General features: G+C 43.3%; 3 protein-coding genes and 1 long non-coding RNA gene across 8 annotated transcripts in view; 2 read left to right on the top strand and 2 right to left on the bottom strand.

Annotated features, from left to right (window-relative positions):
* The window catches only part of gsx1 (GS homeobox 1), a 26,153-nt gene extending 15,942 nt beyond the window's left edge, over positions 1 to 10,211 (bottom strand). Inside the window, exons 1-3 of one of the 3 annotated variants that reach the window (XM_052046733.1) lie at positions 10,084 to 10,211; positions 7,753 to 7,856; positions 5,055 to 5,132 (exon numbers count right to left, since the gene is read on the bottom strand). The gene's annotated coding sequence lies outside the window, so the exon portion shown is untranslated. Of the gene's footprint in view, positions 1 to 5,054; positions 5,133 to 7,439; positions 7,539 to 7,752; positions 7,857 to 10,083 lie in introns of those variants that run through there. The other 2 variants (XM_052046734.1, XM_052046735.1) reach the window with 2 other exon arrangements.
* On the top strand, positions 7,037 to 11,578 carry LOC127588135 (actin-binding protein WASF3-like). 3 transcript variants are annotated; one of them, XM_052046724.1, is made up of 9 exons: positions 7,037 to 7,323; positions 8,338 to 8,500; positions 9,017 to 9,151; positions 9,280 to 9,433; positions 9,910 to 10,027; positions 10,136 to 10,320; positions 10,666 to 10,842; positions 10,974 to 11,266; positions 11,340 to 11,578. In XM_052046724.1, the coding sequence occupies exons 2-9, from the start codon at positions 8,368 to 8,370 to the stop codon at positions 11,495 to 11,497; spliced, it is 1,353 nt and encodes a 450-aa protein (XP_051902684.1). In that variant the 5' UTR covers positions 7,037 to 7,323; positions 8,338 to 8,367; the 3' UTR covers positions 11,498 to 11,578. The 3 variants fall into 3 exon arrangements, with proteins under 3 accessions (XP_051902684.1, XP_051902683.1, XP_051902682.1); XM_052046723.1 differs by having other exon boundaries at positions 7,039 to 7,323; positions 8,342 to 8,500; positions 10,666 to 10,869; XM_052046722.1 differs by having other exon boundaries at positions 7,040 to 7,323; positions 10,666 to 10,869.
* LOC127588149 (uncharacterized) lies at positions 11,121 to 16,069 on the bottom strand. The gene is made up of 3 exons (XR_007958988.1): positions 15,938 to 16,069; positions 13,220 to 15,859; positions 11,121 to 11,209 (listed from the first exon to the last, which is right to left on the bottom strand). It is a non-coding gene; the product is annotated as an uncharacterized LOC127588149 (long non-coding RNA).
* On the top strand, positions 12,748 to 17,033 carry LOC127588129 (V-type proton ATPase catalytic subunit A-like). Its single transcript, XM_052046709.1, has 15 exons — positions 12,748 to 12,800; positions 13,239 to 13,336; positions 13,543 to 13,671; positions 13,850 to 14,064; positions 14,179 to 14,316; positions 14,407 to 14,558; positions 14,639 to 14,801; positions 14,888 to 14,996; positions 15,069 to 15,191; positions 15,280 to 15,394; positions 15,480 to 15,543; positions 15,631 to 15,834; positions 15,966 to 16,060; positions 16,142 to 16,313; positions 16,438 to 17,033. The coding sequence occupies exons 2-15, from the start codon at positions 13,255 to 13,257 to the stop codon at positions 16,528 to 16,530; spliced, it is 1,854 nt and encodes a 617-aa protein (XP_051902669.1). The 5' UTR covers positions 12,748 to 12,800; positions 13,239 to 13,254; the 3' UTR covers positions 16,531 to 17,033.

Raw genomic sequence — 17,033 nt, 5'->3', positions numbered from 1 at the left:
CGAGGTTATTTTTCCTCAAAGCAGTCTATGAGTGAAAGCGCCCATAAGATGTCCGCGTCTGCGAAAGGGCACATGTGTGATCCGGTAACAAATTAGGCTATTCATAAATTCGGAACAAAGACAAGAATTTGGGCAGTCAGGGTTTCACTGGTAAGTGAGCTTCAGGTGTACATGTCACGAGCATCTGCCAATAGTATATGAACCCATTTATTTGCGCAAAAAAATACACCATGCATTTGATAAGAAGACATACTTATTCGTGGCACTGTTTACTTATATATGTAAAATATTTCCAGGTCCACTTGGACAATCCATTAAAATCCAGCACAAGAGCGGTATCAAAAATAATCGACCACAAATTCAAGCAATCATTTATTCGAAAGGCAAAAAGAAAATATCCCAGTTTAACTCAAATACATTGCATGCATCTCCTTTCAACACGACTCGAGCAAATCTATCCAGTGTCTTATCAACGGTAGGCGCCTCGAGTCGAAGTGGGGTGCATGGAAACATTTCAATAGCTTGATATCCCCCTTGTGGCGAGTGCCGGGTACTACAATACAACCGGTCCAATTTACCAACACTGAAGTCAAGTCAAGTCAATTTAACAACAGGTTAGGTTTAGCAATCTGGTCGTTTTACGTAATCGTTGTAATCAATTATTCTAATCCGTGAGATATTAAAAATACAATATGATAAGAGCTTAACCTGTTGGTCATCCACTCTATAAAGTTGCGACAAGAAAACATACTTGCCTATGTGTCCATTCACATTTAGATCTACGGAAGGAAAAATTACCCAAAGTTCTCTAAAACCACTTGATAGCGCCTTCGAGTGATTTGGGTGGGGGGGCATTATTCCGGAATGCCTATTGGTTACGGTTAACATAACTACAAAATACCTTTGGTGTCCTCATCACAATTACTGCTGCACTATGCAGAATTATTAAACTCAGAGTATGAGGTCTAATTTTAAGTAGCCAAATATTTGCGTGCATACCGGTACAATAATAAGGCTCCTAAAGTGTGTTTCTTTCATTTGATACCTTTTTTAAAAATTATTATTAGAGGAGTGTGATTTTGTCACGTCCCACACACTGCCCGGCTAACTCATGTGTGTTTCAGTAATATAGAATTTAACTTTTGAAATGTTTTTTATTGTCAACAAGTTATTTAATTATACAAATAATGTTGATCATGGATATTCAATTTTTGTGATGATATTAAAAATCTATTTTACAAGTCCCTGAAATTGCCGTCTACCTTGTCAATATTGGGGTAACTGCCCCTTTAATCAACCTTGAAGTATTCAGTATTTCCTAAACAGTGCTTAGTGAATCATGTTGTGAAGGTCCACCATGTGCCCATGAAATGTGAACATAGCTAAAAATGTCCACCGTGTCATTGTCTGTCCTCGATCAGCAGCTCACTTACTTCTCTGTTTGCATACACACGGTCTGCTGGTTATTATCAAGTGTGGAAGCTTGACCAATATGCATTTGATTAATACATTGAATGTGAAGTGCAACGGAAAATCTCCATTGTCTTATGGTCAAGTGGGGAAGTCCGAAAAACACCTCATAGTGATCTTGACTCTGTGACTGGTTCAAGTTAACTGACCAAAAGTCCACCGAAGTTGCAAAGTTTTTTTTTTCACCTTCATATCTCTATTAGCTGTGGAATAATTGAGCTCGCGTGCCTTATGAGAGTCGCACTGATGGTGGTAAGGCCATTTGTTTTTTTTGGGGGGGGCTGCACTTTTTTTGCGAAACAACATTGCCCCCCCCCCCCTCCTTTTTTTTCCTCCAAAGCAACCAACGCACACGATGAGATTCCTGGGCGCACACAGTCACACCGCTTTTAGATACTCATTAGCCCCAGCTAATACAATAAGTGTCACCTTCCATTACATGGTGCTGGCAAAGATATCAGGATTGGAAAGCCACCAAATCTCCACACAAGGGGCGCCGCAGTCTCATGCCCAGTATTGTCTTGCAGCCACAATGTCGAATTGTTCTTGCTGGCTCCTTTACTTATTTGATTCAAATCAAAATAGATGCAACTTAATGTGTCGAAAATGCTCATCGAGAAAGTTTCCCCGCCGCAGAAGCAACAGCAGCGCATTCCTTCAGAGTGGGACCCTTCATGTTAACTTTGCGGCTGGTTTGGGAGCGGGCAGCTGTTTAAGGAACCGCCACGCCCCACCCCTATTCATCCCCGTTGTCTCGCATATGAACAGCACATGCAGAGTTGTTAAAAATCTTAATTAAGACTCCTAATTCTCCATGCTGTCGCCTGAGCCGGGCTGTGTGCTCACGTGCAATGCCGCCTTTGTTATTCTGCTATTTATGGGGGGTTTGCTTTAAATATAACTCACGACAAAATGCATGTCTGACAAAGTCAAACACAAAGCAGATTAGAGAAAAAAAGTGTAAGTGACAGGTGCTTGACAGGTTTAAAAGTAACAGGCACTTTCAAGAGGTTTTATATTTTTTTCCAGTACTTTCTATGTCACCTTAATTATATTTTGACACAAATGTACCAAAAATGTCTCTTTCACTTTCAACCCTTTCAGGGCCAGCGGTTACTACAGCAGACAGTTTATCATGTTATCAGGTTACAGGGTGCAGAAATGATCAAGAATTTTAAGCACTTTGATGAAATTGAAGCGTCATTCTGTACTGAAAATCATTCCGCTATGCAAACATTTCAGTTCGTATTCAACTATCAATGCCTTTTTTTCAACAACCAGCCGCACAAACAGGAATCACCCCAACAATCATCAGCTATTGTTACTATGACTTATTTCACAGGCAATCTGCAATTACATCCCACTCCCTAAAAAAACAAACAAAAAAAACAAAGTGACACGTGTTTGTCAATGTCAAAATTATTTCTGAATGTCGTCCTGTGGCTTGGGGAGCGCTCCCCCGTGAGCGGTGGCAAAGGGCATGTGGTCCTCTGCGTGCAACAGTGCCCCTAAGACGACTTGAGTCAAAAATAAGCGTGGCGCGTGTTAAACAGGCGAAGCCCCCCCCACCCCCACCCGACGTTTGACAAGATGATGGGCGTCGGGCAATCAAAATCGTCTCAGCGAGCAGTTAACATTGAGCGTTGGGCCGTAAACAAAAGGACTTTTAGGGATTTCCACAAAGGTGTGTGGATGGGTAGGTAGGATTGAGAAGGGAGATGCTTTGACACGCATGAAAACGTGCAAGTCGAATGTTAAACAAGCGGTGACGCATTTGTTTAAAATGATCAGCGTTAGAAGAGAACAACAATTCCTTCCCCTGCGACTTAGCACCAAGTTGACCTCAGTCTTTCCTTCCTGACAAAAGGTGCCACTGACTGCAAGTTGGGCATCATGGTGAACATGCCAAGGAGGTGCCCCCCGCCTCAACAACCGCGCCCCCTCCCCGCCCGCTCCAGAACCATTTGGACCACAGGCAATGGGTTAATCACATTAGAGGCCCAGAGGAGAGATGGGAAGTAGACAGTACCGTGACAGGCGGGGTAGCACTGGCACGACTAATCCCGTTAGAGCGAGGAAAAAGGGGGACGCCATCGCGCCTACAAGGCTGAGAAAGAGAAAAACATTTTCCCAGGAATGAGTTCACCTGTATGGTAACTGGGAGAAGTTGGCCTGTTGATGCCTATTAGCTGAAACAATCCCACTTGGCACATCCAAATGGGTTTTTTTTTTCTTCACGCTGGGCATCATTTTGTCTTTGCTTGCAAGGGGGGAAAAAAACCCCAAAACAAAACCAAAAAAAAAACAATCGGTAGCAGACAGTGGCATTGCGTGAGATCCTCTTTCATGGCACAGTAAAAGCAGCCTCTTTCAACTCTGTGCCATCAGCACCCTAAACGTTGAGAAGATGGAATGGGGAAGGGGGGGGGGCGGTTGCTGTAAGAAGGACAGGGCTTACTTCATCTGCCATTGTAAGTGCACCCGAGTTCAACCTTAATGTAAACTTTGCAGGCCAGATATGAATAGGATGCTCTCTATAAAAACATATCCTGCTGTGTAATCCCGGCAGATGGCCACAGCGGCGGACACTACGAGCGCGGCTGGCCACTGCAGGGGTAAACAGGGAATGTCCGATCAGCCGCCACTTTTCAGCCTGGGAGATACGGAATCAAGATTCCTAACTCCCTTTCGGCAAGGCTGGGAACCCGAGCCGTCACTTTGGATCCATCACGTTTCTTCTTAATCTCGCTCGCCATTTTTTTTTTCTTCTCTCGCCCCATTTTTTCGCGTCGGCCTCTTTTGTTGTGGGGATTAAGCCAAGTGGTAAAACAGTGATTTAATGATCTTTCCATGGCTATGTGCACCACTTAAACCATGAGACAAACAAGCCAAGGCATTCTGAGAGTCACCCCCCACTTAAGGCAGCTCAGCAACTATGAAGGCTTTTCACGCGGTATTAAGCGGCGCCTGATTATTTTTCCCGCTGCTGTGTGATGCGCCACTCTGGGAAAATTCAACGTTCCGTCTTTTGTTGAGGCCCATTGTCGACAAGACAAGAAAACAAAAGTAGTTTAATTACATTACGATAGCGGCAAAAGGAGAACGGACAAGTCGGAGTTTCAAATACTGTACAACATTTAGGAAATACTGTAAGTCTCAGGTTAGGATCCTTCATAAGGTGTTTGTGGGTGTTTCTGTTGACTCACTAATACCAAAATGAAATTGGAATTTTCTCTTCACCGTTGTGAGTGGTCAAACCAACTTGAACACGAAAATAATTTGTTTTGGAAACGGCGTTCTGGAAAGTAGTAGTACCACTTACCTGCCAAAATATTGTGTCGACTTGCACAAAGCAGTGTTATCCAATACAAGGGCTAAAATACAAATTTCTGTGTAATATCAACACCGTTTAAAACGCTAGTTAAGATCAGTTTGAATTGACACCGTCCAAGAGGTAGTCCTCTGGTTGCTGTAGAACATGGTGTACAATTGTACTGAACAGAATATTTGATACAGTTAGTCTTGAATATCATCACGATTGTCAAAGTGGCTGGTCAGGAATTTAGGAAAAATGTTTTTTTTACCTGCAATTTCCCACCAGGTGGAATGGCTGTCATCGCGATGAAACTCCATCGCCTTGCAGTGTTCATACAGCTGGCCATCTAACCAAGTAAAGATTTAAGAATGTATATTAGTATACACATATATTAACCATACACTTTGGTTTATCTCATGATCATGAAATAGCCCATAAAACTCAATTCATTCATTAGAAATATTTGACATCTCCTAAAATACATGCAGGAAAACGCCACTCTGCTCATGTGCATGTCATACCAACAATGGCCAGCATGCGGCACTGTTGTGGAAGAAAATATGAATCTGTAAAGTCCAGTGGCTCTCAAACATTTATTTTTTTTGCTTTCTTATACCACATACGTAAATGTTGGTGAACGCTCTCTTGTACGAATGCAATTAATGAAACATCGATTACAACCAGGAAACAAAGTCATCATAGCAGAACACGTGAATGTTGTTGGTCAGGAGTGCAATCGGCTGCAAAGATGATAATGGAGGTGGGGGGGGGGCGTATGGATTATATTGGGGTTAATACCGTTAATCTGGAGATTACTGAACCATCAAAAACACAGAAGACCCCTAAGTGACAAGACATCATGAAATCAATCACCAAGAAAAAAAAGGGCTCATGAGTTTTTAAAAGTGTGTGTGTGTGTGGGGGGGGGGGGGGGCTTAAAACATATATGTTAAAACATAAATTCCAGAGTGCTGTTATGAAGCGTATTGACAACGTCTTAGTAACATAAAATAAGTTCCCTGCCATATAAAACATTAGAACTACAGTACTCATAAAAGGTTGAGTTTATACTGACGTTCGAAAAATAAATTAATTGTCACATATATTAAAACTGTTTGACCTGACCGGAGAATATTACTGCAATGATCTTTTGGAACGGTCAGTGTTGTACATACTCGATGATGTAGTTGATGACTTTTTTTTGTTCTTGCCATTTTCAAAATCATGCAGCCTATCAAATCCTTAGTTCCACTCTATTCAAATAACTGCAAATGTGATCGACAACATTTCGGCGTTAAACGATAGGTATTATTGAGGTATGATACAGTGAACACTTTCACTGTTTGGATCCGCATCACTTGCACTCAATCAAGCCTTGTACTTTAAGCAATGATGGAGGACGATTCCAACATTCTGCTTGCATGTGGTGCAAGGTCGTTCCAGCTGTTTCCTGCCTAATTGCATGACTACACTATAAAGGGTTCGGCAAAAATGTCAGTGTACTCCAGCATTAAAAACAAGGCGAAATGTGAACAAACATCACAACAAACATTAATGTTGGATTAAACAATGTATTTATGGACTAAGCAGTTTGCAGGGTGAAGAGTGTGACGGTGTGCTACTTATAAAGATTTAAGCCTCCATATATCTAGGTTACACTGCTCCCTCCCACAATCCAGATGATGCCATCTGTGATAAAGGAGTGTTGTGAATGTGTGCGTACGTGCGTGCGCGCTTGTGCGTACGTGATGCTTTCAAATCAAATACTGTCTCCTTTCACTGTTAATCCAGGGCAGCTACAGTGAGCTATCCAATGGACTTGAATTCTTGTGTTTGTTTTAACATTTCAAATGTTAAAAAATGAAGTGGGCATGTATCAATGGCAAAAGTTAGCGTGAATACATGAAAAGTAAATGTGAAACGAGCTCTCTCACCGCAACAGGTGAACCCTACCTCTGAGAAGGGAAGAATGAAGATTAGACCACCAACACTTTACATTCAGTAGTGAATACGTTTGAACTTTGCAGTCTTATTTTTCAGGGACTATTTTGGGGAACACGTTTTATTATTAGATGACAAATACAACGCAATGCGTCAATTGAGAGGCAAAGGAAAGCTAAATGTTCACCTGTTCATGGTGAAAAATGTTGATTCAAACCGATGACGTCACTCATACTTTCTGTTTATATACATACATAGGTGTACGAACTTAATTGGGCCTTGGCGAGGCGGGAAAAAAAGCACACAGGATGTCAGAGGTCTACCATGGCACTAAGGGATTGGTGGATCCAGTAAATCTGCTGACTAAATCCCTCACGTTGTGATTTAGACTGAGGGGTCATGTTGTCACAGTGCATTCCGTCGCGCACGTATGTCTCCAGAAGCTACCTGGCACACGACAGCAGCGAGGCGTTTTGAGTTAAATCAAAGTGTGAGTGTATTTTTTAAGCGTTATCTTAATTAAGACACTCGGAATCCACGTTTCGCTTCCTTCGGATGAAAAAAAAATAATGAACGCAATTATGACAACAACGTAGGTAAGGGTTTGTTTTGTTCTATTTGGGGGCGTTTAGAGAAATGTGTTTGTCTCTCTCCCGCCGTTAAATTTTCGCACAGAGAATGTTTTTGTGAAGAGAACTGGAAAAAAGGTTACCTGGGGTATTTTTGAGCTGCACGGTCATTTTCAAAACGCTCTGGCGTATCGCACCTGAACACGAATGGACTGATTTGCTCGCCGCGCAATGAATTGTGGGTCACACTAAAAAATTGAATAAAAAAACTGAAAGCCAGAGAAAAGTTTTGAATTGTGTGTACAATAATTCTTTGTAACAAAAATTTGATTTTTTTTCTACGTATGGCCCCAAACTCGTCCAAATTTTACCACGTTTGGTCGATTGCGGAATTGTTAAAGACTCTTATCATCTCCATGAACGTGAATGTTACAGTAAATGTTTGTCTGTACATACATGTATGCGATTGACTTTCAACCAGTCCAGAGTGTACATACTCTCTTGCTCCAAGTCACCTCGGATCGGCTCTTGCTCGCCTGTGATTCCACTCAGAACAAGAACTGTAGAAAATGGATGGATGCACATGCAACAACATGGACATTAAATAAAGTGAAGCAATGAATACTGTAAATATGTATTCGAAATCCGGCGTGCAACGGTGACTTCTCCTGTATCATAGAGTTCATCCATTTTAGAGGTATAATACACCATATATAAGGACAATAAATATGATTATGTCATCACTTTAACTTACAAGCGTGCAGTTTGCGTGACATTGTGTTTTGCAACAGCTCAATGATGACTGTCTTTTCCAGTGTGGTATGGATATTGAATCATAATATCATATATGTGTTTTGATTTCAAAATTAAGTGACTTCCTCGTCAATTATTGAAGAGTTTTCCCTTTTTTAACCTCTTGTTTATTAGGGATGGTATAATCAGGTCTTTTTATGTCAATGTATGGTGTTATTCCTGCCATTGGGAGTGGTCTTATCGTTAGATTTGGAGTTGTGTGGTGAATGTCATGTTGTCTGCCCGTAGGTAGCCGTGGAAGGGATGTGAGAAGGAGTGATGCCTCTAGTCAGGAGAACCATTGAACCTCGGCACCTGTGTCAAGCGGCAGTGCCCGACAGGATTGATAGTGAACTGGAATGTGTGAACAACAACACCTTGTCAGCCATCATCCGTCAGCTCAGTAGTCTAAGTAAGATCCAACAATAACTTACTGCACTGTGACATTCAGGGAGAAAAAAAATAAATAGGCTATTTTTGGAAACAAATTGACCCTCGGACATCTGTCTTGTAGTCTCTGACACATACGTACACATGCTCAGTGTGTGTGTTTGTGGTGGGATTTAGTGAAGTTATGCGGGGTTTGACCTTGCTGCCGAGCTTGCACAGGCAGATAAGGAGGAGAATGGGTGGGTGGCAACACAAAGCCTGTCTAATAACATGTAATAATCTCTGCCATTCTTAATGTTTGCTTGGGAAGGGATCACGTGGCGCTCCCGTAATCCAAACAGATTAATTGGATTTAGAAAGGCACATAGTCACTGAAATGCCCGGTCAGTGTAGACTAATACAATTGATGGATACTGGATGAAATAGCATTTAGCCTATATTCCGACGCGCTAGCACGGTTAGTCATTTATTATTTTGCACATATTCCGTTTTTTTGCCACTCTCTCGTGACAGATATTCTGGAAAATGTTAATTGCAGGTAAACATGCAGAAAATGTATTTGGTGATCTCTTCAATGAAGCCAACATATTTTATGTGCGCGCAAACTCACTCCAAGACCGCATTGACCGCTTGGCCATCAAGGTCACCCAGCTGGACTCCAGTGTGGAAGAAGGTCAGTTGTACAAACAACAAACATGTTTAAAAAGAAAAAAAAAACTAACCAAAAAAAGTTTTCTAATTTGTTGTCCACCCTTCATAGCCCTTCATAACATCTTTAGCATGCCACCTACTGTTTTGCAGTCTCTCTTCAGGCCATAAACCTGAGGAAGGCGTTCAAAAGCTCGACTATTCAGGACCAGCAGGTGTTGTCTAAAGGTAGCACGCCGACCTCTTTGACAGATATGTACGACAGCAGCGACCAGCCACCTCCTCTTCGAGATCTCACTGCGTTTCGGTATGTCAAAAGCATGATGGTCTAGTTTAGTGATTGCCAATCACTGCGTTGTAGGACATTATTAGGCCGTGGGAGCATTATCCAATGTCACTTTATTGGTCCTAAAATGGCTTATTTACGAAGAAGAATGCATCTTTGTTCATTTATCTATGCCAGTAACATGTAATGACCGGCAGAATAATTGAATGTTATTTCAGTGAATGGCAGAAGGTGCAAATAATCTCTGCATCAATCTGTTGCCATTCATACAACAGAATCATTTGATTTAATATGAAATAAATTGGTAAATTAAGACAAGCTCGTCATTATTATTATTTCACTGTTCATACATTTGATTACATTTTAGTTTGGCGATGCTAGAAGATTTTTGGAATGTAGAATTTTGACTCATTAAAGGTTGGGAGACACTGATCGAGTTAGCTAGCGAAACAAAACAGGATAAACACAAGGTTTCGTTCTTTTTCTTTTTTAAACAGAGAGGACGGCAGTGACGCCATGAGGTTCTACTCTGACCCGTCCTACTTTTTTGACCTGTGGAAGGAGAAAATGCTGCAGGACACGGAGGAGAAGAGGAAAGAAAGGAGGAGGCAGAGGGTGAGCGCATGAATACTCCTCCCCTCCGAAAAACAACAAATATTGCTGAAACTTACTTAGCAGGTGTCAATGCCAATGGCTTTGCTGACGAAAGTACCCTCCATTCAGGAGCAGAAGCGATGCGTGGAAAACAGCACCCTCCAGCGCCAGGTGAAGAAGGTGAGGAAGGCTCGAAACCGCAGACAAGAATGGAACATGATGGCTTTTGACAAAGAGCTCCGACCGGATCACCGCCACCCTCAAACTCTGCGGCGAGGAGCGTCTTCCGAGGGCTCACTCTCCCCGGAGGGCAGGTTTGTGCCCAGTTGTTTGTCTCTAAGCACAGAGGCAAAAGTGTTAAAAAAGCAGTGCCACGCAATTCACACAATGCAATGAGATCCAAAGTCATTTTGTCTTGACCACACAGACATTAACGGCGTATTTTAGTTTTCATTGACACAGTGTGAGAGGTATTTAACAATGTGTATTATTGCTTTTGTGGTGGTGGTTGGCAGTGGCGTCGAACTGCTAATCAATTAGTTGTTCGCTCACTCTCCCAATCGACCGTGTGACAACAATAGCTGAATTCCACATTCATAAAGCAGCAATTGACTTTTTCAAACCACAAAGCCTGTCTTTCTTTCGTTTTGTTCTTCTAGGCCTGACCTTCCGGACTATCCTACCCCGCCCGTGGCAGCCCACAGTGCTTCTAACTTTATCAAGTCGCATGGGAACGTGCAGCCTTCCCCCCCACCAGCAGAGCACGAATACCACAGCATTGACGTCAACTATAAGATAACAACGGTCGAAGCTCCGGCCGCAGAGAAGATGAATAGGTCAATACGAACTTCTTCAGATTACAAGTATGCTTGGGATGATAACCACGTGTTATGTAATCACAGCAGGAATGACTTTTTTTGGTTTTGAAAAATGATACATAATGCTTTTGCTTTTCATTGCCAACCAGCTGTGCCCACCTTCCACCTGCCCAAGGCCCACCCATCCCGTCAGCCCAGACAGCCTTTGGTTTCACCCCCCCAGCAGCTCATAATGGAGACACAACACATGTCGGTCCAAGTTACCCACTTCCACCGGTCCCTCCTCCAGGCCCTTGCGTGGCTCCTCCACCAGGTCCACCGCCGCCACCTCTCCCTCCCCCATCTGTCCCATCACACCTTTCGGGACTGAGTGGAAGCATCATAGCTGAAATGAAACCAGTGAGAGATGTGAGGAGCGATCTGTTGTCTGCAATCCGAATGGGTGAGTATTGATATGTCATATATGACATTTATATTTGGTGATGTCATTCTAACATTTTGCTGGTGGTCAACAGGCATCCAGCTGAAAAAAGTGCAAGAGCAGCAAGAGCTGCAGAGCAAGCGCGACCCAGTCGGGAATGACGTGGCCACCATCCTGTCGCGGCGCATTGCAGTGGAGTACACTGACTCCGATGATGACTCGGATCTGGACGACAACGAATGGTCGGACTGACCAGAATGTGATTTCATTTCACATTCTGTGCGACCAAAGACTATTAGGAGAGTATTTATTAATGATAATATGATATCATGACTCATGTTCTCACCTCTTTGGATAAAAACAGCAATGAAAACATGACCTTACTGGCAGAACTCAATAAATAAAAATGTATTGTTTTATGTCTGCTCCGGTTTCCTCCCACATTCCAAAAATATGCATGGCAGGCTGATTGAACACTTTAAAATTGTCCCTAGGTGTGAGTGTGAGCGTGGATGGTTGTTCGTCTATGTGTGCCCTGCGATTGGCTGGCAACCGATTCAGGGTGTCCGCCTACTGCCCGGAGACGGCTGGGATGGGCTCCAGCACCCCCCGCGACCCTAGTGAGGATCAAGCGGTACGGAAGATGAATGAATGAATGTTTTATGTCTAATATATGTCTATATTTATTATGCATTATTGTATTTTAAAAATTCACCATCTGTCTCCCTATCTTGTACCTCCATCAACGTATCTTTTATCCCTTTCATTTTTATTTTATATCTTGTTTCCCCATCCCTTATTATTACATCACAGTAAAGAACAAAGTTCTATGTTGCAGCACAGGTTGGAATTATCATCACTTAATAAGATCAATAAAGAAATATGTTTGAGATACACAATACAGTAAAACATTTATTACCGTTATTATCATTTTTATTACATGTTACATTTTATGCAGGAGCATTCAAGCCATCCTTGCTCCTTTGAATGATATGGAGTAGGACAGCTGTCAAAAAGATGTACCTGTATGTGTCATGGAAAGGCAGTATATAAATCCAAGCTATTATTGTCAGTTTGAAATGGCTTTGATATCAAAACTGCTCTGTGGAAGACAGTCACGATCCGCAGTGGAATGCACTTGAATATAGTACCGTATAAACCGTGAATAATGAAATGCAAAAATACTGTACCACGTTTAAGTCGTGTTTAGAATCACGTGTTTATTTTATCATCAGAGAATGAATTCTAATTATTCGTAGTGCGTTGAGCTGAAGCTATCAATTGTGTCCAATAGATGTCAGTAGCGTGCCTCGTATAACCGCATCGACCAATGACATGGAATCTGTGGCGCTCTCATCGCCATGTTGGTTCCAAGATATGACTCACTCTTCGGCACCGAAGCTAACGGCCCGAGCCACAATGGCGACGTTTTCTTCCAGTTTCTTCACCGTCTAGTGTTGGGCAGGTGATTAGCATAGCTAAGCTTCTCTCTTCGGCCAATACGTGAGTGACAAACCTGGATAACTGTACTTGGATTACTATAATTCCCTGCGAGGTGGGATATTACTTTTTACATAGCTGACTTTTGAGCAACTCGATTGTATCACTCGTGATCCATTTTTTTCGGAAATGATGACGGTTTTTCGTGTTAAGATGAGGATGATGACGTTAGCATGTCGTTGCAAGCCAGTCACCTGACTGGTACCCGTACACGAATCAGCTTTACCTCGACTAACGATTTCATCAAAAAATACTTAATACCGAACTTGGAATCAAAAGCGCCACAAACAAAATAGAAGTGACGGTCGTAATAGCGCTAGTGACTGTTTAGCAGCCTCATCTGTGTTTGCCACTGACCCTGTGCTGTCATTCATACTGCGGTATTGGGTCATGTGAGCTGGCCTGTTATTGACATTCGAGATGTTGAAGTCTCTACGCTTGTTTATATGCCCTGACAGCATGTTTGTAACGTACGTCTCAATGGCTCTTTCAGAAGAGGAACTGTCGCGATGGATACCTCAAAGCTTCCAAAGATCCAGGATGCGGAGCGAGAAAGCCAGTTTGGATACGTCCATGGAGTTTCGGGACCAGGTGTGGTTTGGTTTACCTTTTGGAAATAGATTAAAAACACAATCTAATGTCAATGTTCTTTTCGTATTATTATTATTATTGTTATTCAAAATGTAAGATGCTCCATTGCTAAACCTAAATCATAACCTAATGTCATAAGTGCCATATTATATCTTAAATACTTGGCCATTGTGTTTGCTCATAAATATTTGCTTTCTTTTCTCTAGTGGTGACAGCCACTGCTATGGCAGGAGCCGCCATGTACGAGTTGGTCCGTGTCGGCCACAGTGAGCTGGTGGGAGAGATCATCCGTTTAGAAGGAGACATGGCCACCATCCAAGTCTATGAGGAGACTTGTATCCTGTTTATACTTTATACCCTAATAGCTCCCCTGGAACACTTGGCAAGCCATTCTCATTAAATGTTACTAAAGCTGTAAAATGTACATTTCTCACAAGTCAAATACTGTATTAATTTGGTATATATTGTCATCTGGTTTAGCAGTTAGTCACTTTCCTTGACTGTGCATCACAGCTGGGGTGTCGGTGGGTGACCCAGTTCTTCGCACAGGTAAACCCCTCTCTGTGGAGTTGGGACCAGGAGTCATGGGCTCCATCTTTGACGGCATCCAGCGACCACTGAAAGACATCAATGACCTCACACAAAGCATCTACATCCCAAGAGGAGTGAACATCGGCGCCTTGAACAGAGACCTCAAATGGGAGTTTACTCCAAGCCAAAGTCTTCGGGTATGTTGTTAAGTGGTGGTTGATGGTCCATTTTCTATATAGGCAGGTTATAACCCCTGGACATACAGTATGTACAACAAATTGATAGAATTAATTACATGCCACCTCTTGTAGGTTGGCAGTCACATTACAGGTGGTGACATCTACGGCATGGTGTTTGAGAACTCCTTGATACAGCACAAACTGATGCTTCCGCCTCGCAGCAGGGGCACAGTCACTTACGTGGCACCGCCCGGAAACTACGATGTCTCTGTAAGTCTTTTTTCCCCCTCCATAAGTTCTTTTGTCATTTGTGTTTGATTAGAAATTAGCAACAGTTTCTTTTGTCACTTTTGCGTTCAGGATGTGGTTCTTGAACTGGATTTTGAAGGCATCAAGGAGAAGTTTACCATGGTGCAGGTATGGCCGGTGCGACAGGTCCGCCCAGTCACCGAAAAACTGCCTGCCAATCATCCTCTGCTCACCGGTCAGAGAGTCTTGGATGCACTTTTCCCGTGAGGCTTTTTCAACATGAAGCAAACGTTTCGCTTTTGTGCTAAACATATAAAACTAATGTGCCTGTTGCACTTAACAGCTGCGTGCAAGGAGGCACCACAGCTATACCAGGTGCCTTTGGCTGTGGAAAGACCGTCATCTCCCAGTCATTGTCCAAATACTCCAACAGTGATGTCATCATCTACGTTGGCTGTGGAGAACGTGGGAATGAAATGTCGGAGGTGCTGCGAGATTTCCCAGAGGTTGGTGCGAGACCGCAAATTGATTTAATTCAAACTGAATTTGTAACTCAAGCCATCACAATATTTGAACCGATCCTGCCCAACAGCTCACAATGGAAGTTGGCGGCAAAGTTGAGAGCATCATGAAACGAACGGCACTTGTTGCCAACACATCCAACATGCCCGTGGCTGCCAGAGAGGCTTCGATCTACACAGGTGCCAAAATAAAATCGTCGTCGTCCACGACTGTCTTCGGTACTCATGTTTATTTCCTGATCCCTTTGGCAGGAATCACACTGTCTGAATACTTCAGGGATATGGGTTACAACGTGAGCATGATGGCCGACTCGACGTCGCGATGGGCCGAAGCTCTGAGAGAAATCTCTGGCCGATTAGCCGAAATGCCCGCCGGTGAGTTCACGTTATATGTCACAAACACGGACGAGAGAGAGGAGATCCCCGTTTGTGAGCGGCGACTTGGGTGTCATCATGTGTGTAGACAGCGGATACCCGGCCTACCTGGGCGCCAGGCTCGCCTCCTTCTACGAGCGAGCGGGACGCGTCAAGTGTCTGGGGAACCCCGAGCGAGAAGGCAGTGTCAGCATCGTAGGAGCGTAAGCTGGCTTTCATTTTCAAACGATGCAAATAAATAAGTCTTATGATGTGACGCATGATTAATTAGCGGGTTCACTTTTCTAGTGTGTCACCCCCCGGTGGAGACTTCTCAGATCCCGTCACATCAGCTACATTGGGCATAGTCCAGGCAAGGGGTGGCGAGTAGTTCACGATGCAGTTATTCACAAGACACAGTTCTCGACGATGACACTCACTTGCATTTGCGCCCTTGCAGGTGTTCTGGGGACTGGACAAGAAGTTGGCTCAGAGGAAACACTTCCCATCCGTGAACTGGCTGATTAGCTACAGCAAGTACACCCGGGCGCTGGATGAATACTACGATAAACACTTCCCTGAGTTTGTGCCTCTTCGGACGAAAGCCAAGGAGATTCTCCAGGAGGAGGAAGACCTGGCTGAGATAGTGCAGCTTGTAGGAAAGGTGAGGAAAAAGATGATTTTGAAAGCTGAAGAGAGACACGCACAAATCATTTTTAAAGTATCAACAGGCTTCGAAAAAGTTTCGAAAATAAAAAATGACTCACGCCATCTTGGGTTACGTTTTGTCCCCAGGCTTCTCTGGCCGAGACGGACAAGATCACCCTGGAAGTCGCGAAGCTCATTAAAGATGACTTCCTGCAGCAGAACGGTTACACGCCTTACGACAGGTGGAGACAAAAGCATCGCATGCCTCATATTAAGATTTTGGACTTCATCTCACACTTCCCTCCTCCCGCCCCCACCAACAGGTTCTGCCCATTTTACAAAACGGTCGGCATCCTCTCCAACATGATCGCCTTTTACGACATGTCGCGGCACGCCGTCGAGTCCACGGCTCAGAGCGACAACAAAATCACCTGGGCCATGATCAGGGAGCACCTGGGCGAGATCTTGTACAAAATCAGCTCTATGAAGTTTAAGGTACGTCTTATTGTGCCAACACAGCAAAATGGCGGGAAAAAGAGACCATATTCCACGATATTTACATTGATTGGAATGCACTTCTACTTTTTGTATTCCTCTCCCTCAACAATGGACACCTCAGGATCCAGTCAAGGATGGTGAAGCAAAGATAAAAGCAGACTACGCACAACTGCTGGAGGACATGCAGAATGCGTTCCGGACCTTGGAGGAATGAGTTTTTCAACCCTTAAGCCCCCCCCCCCTCCCCCCACCCAATTTTGGGTTGTGCAGTCTAGTGCAGATTATACGGTCCTATCTCTGAATGTCACGTAAACTCCTTTGTGTTTACCTCTCCCGTGTAAGCATTCCATTATTTGTGCACGTTTTACATTTCATCCTTTTGATTTACCTCGACTGTATAAAGGGCCAGTCAGTACATATTTATTTATGCATCGCTATGTTTCAGTTCAAAACAGTCAAGTGCTGCTGCAAAGAAGAGGCAATTTACTGGGAACACGCACATGATTTAAGGGACTTAAGTGTTATCTGGAGGGAAAGCGGATCAATCTTCCACCTCTTAACCTCCAAAGTCTGATGACAATGTGATTTTGTGGACTATATACTTGATATTATGTGTAAAATGTGAATGAATGAGTGTATTAGGAATTGTGCTGTAGCAAAACAGATGTCTGTGTAAAGTCAAGTGTGTCTCATGAAATAAAAGAACTGGGCAATACA

This window comes from Hippocampus zosterae, chromosome 16 (assembly GCF_025434085.1).
Source record: "Hippocampus zosterae strain Florida chromosome 16, ASM2543408v3, whole genome shotgun sequence".
Lineage (NCBI taxonomy): Eukaryota > Metazoa > Chordata > Actinopteri > Syngnathiformes > Syngnathidae > Hippocampus > Hippocampus zosterae.
This window is presented reverse-complemented; position numbering and strand designations above follow the sequence as displayed.

What these genes read in the sequence shown, in the direction of transcription:
- LOC127588129 (XM_052046709.1), top strand. Translation starts at nt 13,255, where the DNA reads ATGGATACCTCAAAGCTTCCAAAGATCCAGGATGCGGAGCGAGAAAGC. An exon ending in AGAGGCTTCGATCTACACAG is followed by an intron (nt 14,997 to 15,068) that starts GTGCCAAAATAA and finishes TCCCTTTGGCAG; the next exon opens with GAATCACACTGTCTGAATAC. An exon ending in TAGTGCAGCTTGTAGGAAAG is followed by an intron (nt 15,835 to 15,965) that starts GTGAGGAAAAAG and finishes TTTTGTCCCCAG; the next exon opens with GCTTCTCTGGCCGAGACGGA.
- LOC127588135 (XM_052046723.1), top strand. Translation starts at nt 8,368, where the DNA reads ATGCCTCTAGTCAGGAGAACCATTGAACCTCGGCACCTGTGTCAAGCG. An exon ending in CCGTCAGCTCAGTAGTCTAA is followed by an intron (nt 8,501 to 9,016) that starts GTAAGATCCAAC and finishes TGTTAATTGCAG; the next exon opens with GTAAACATGCAGAAAATGTA. An exon ending in AAGAAAGGAGGAGGCAGAGG is followed by an intron (nt 10,028 to 10,135) that starts GTGAGCGCATGA and finishes CCCTCCATTCAG; the next exon opens with GAGCAGAAGCGATGCGTGGA.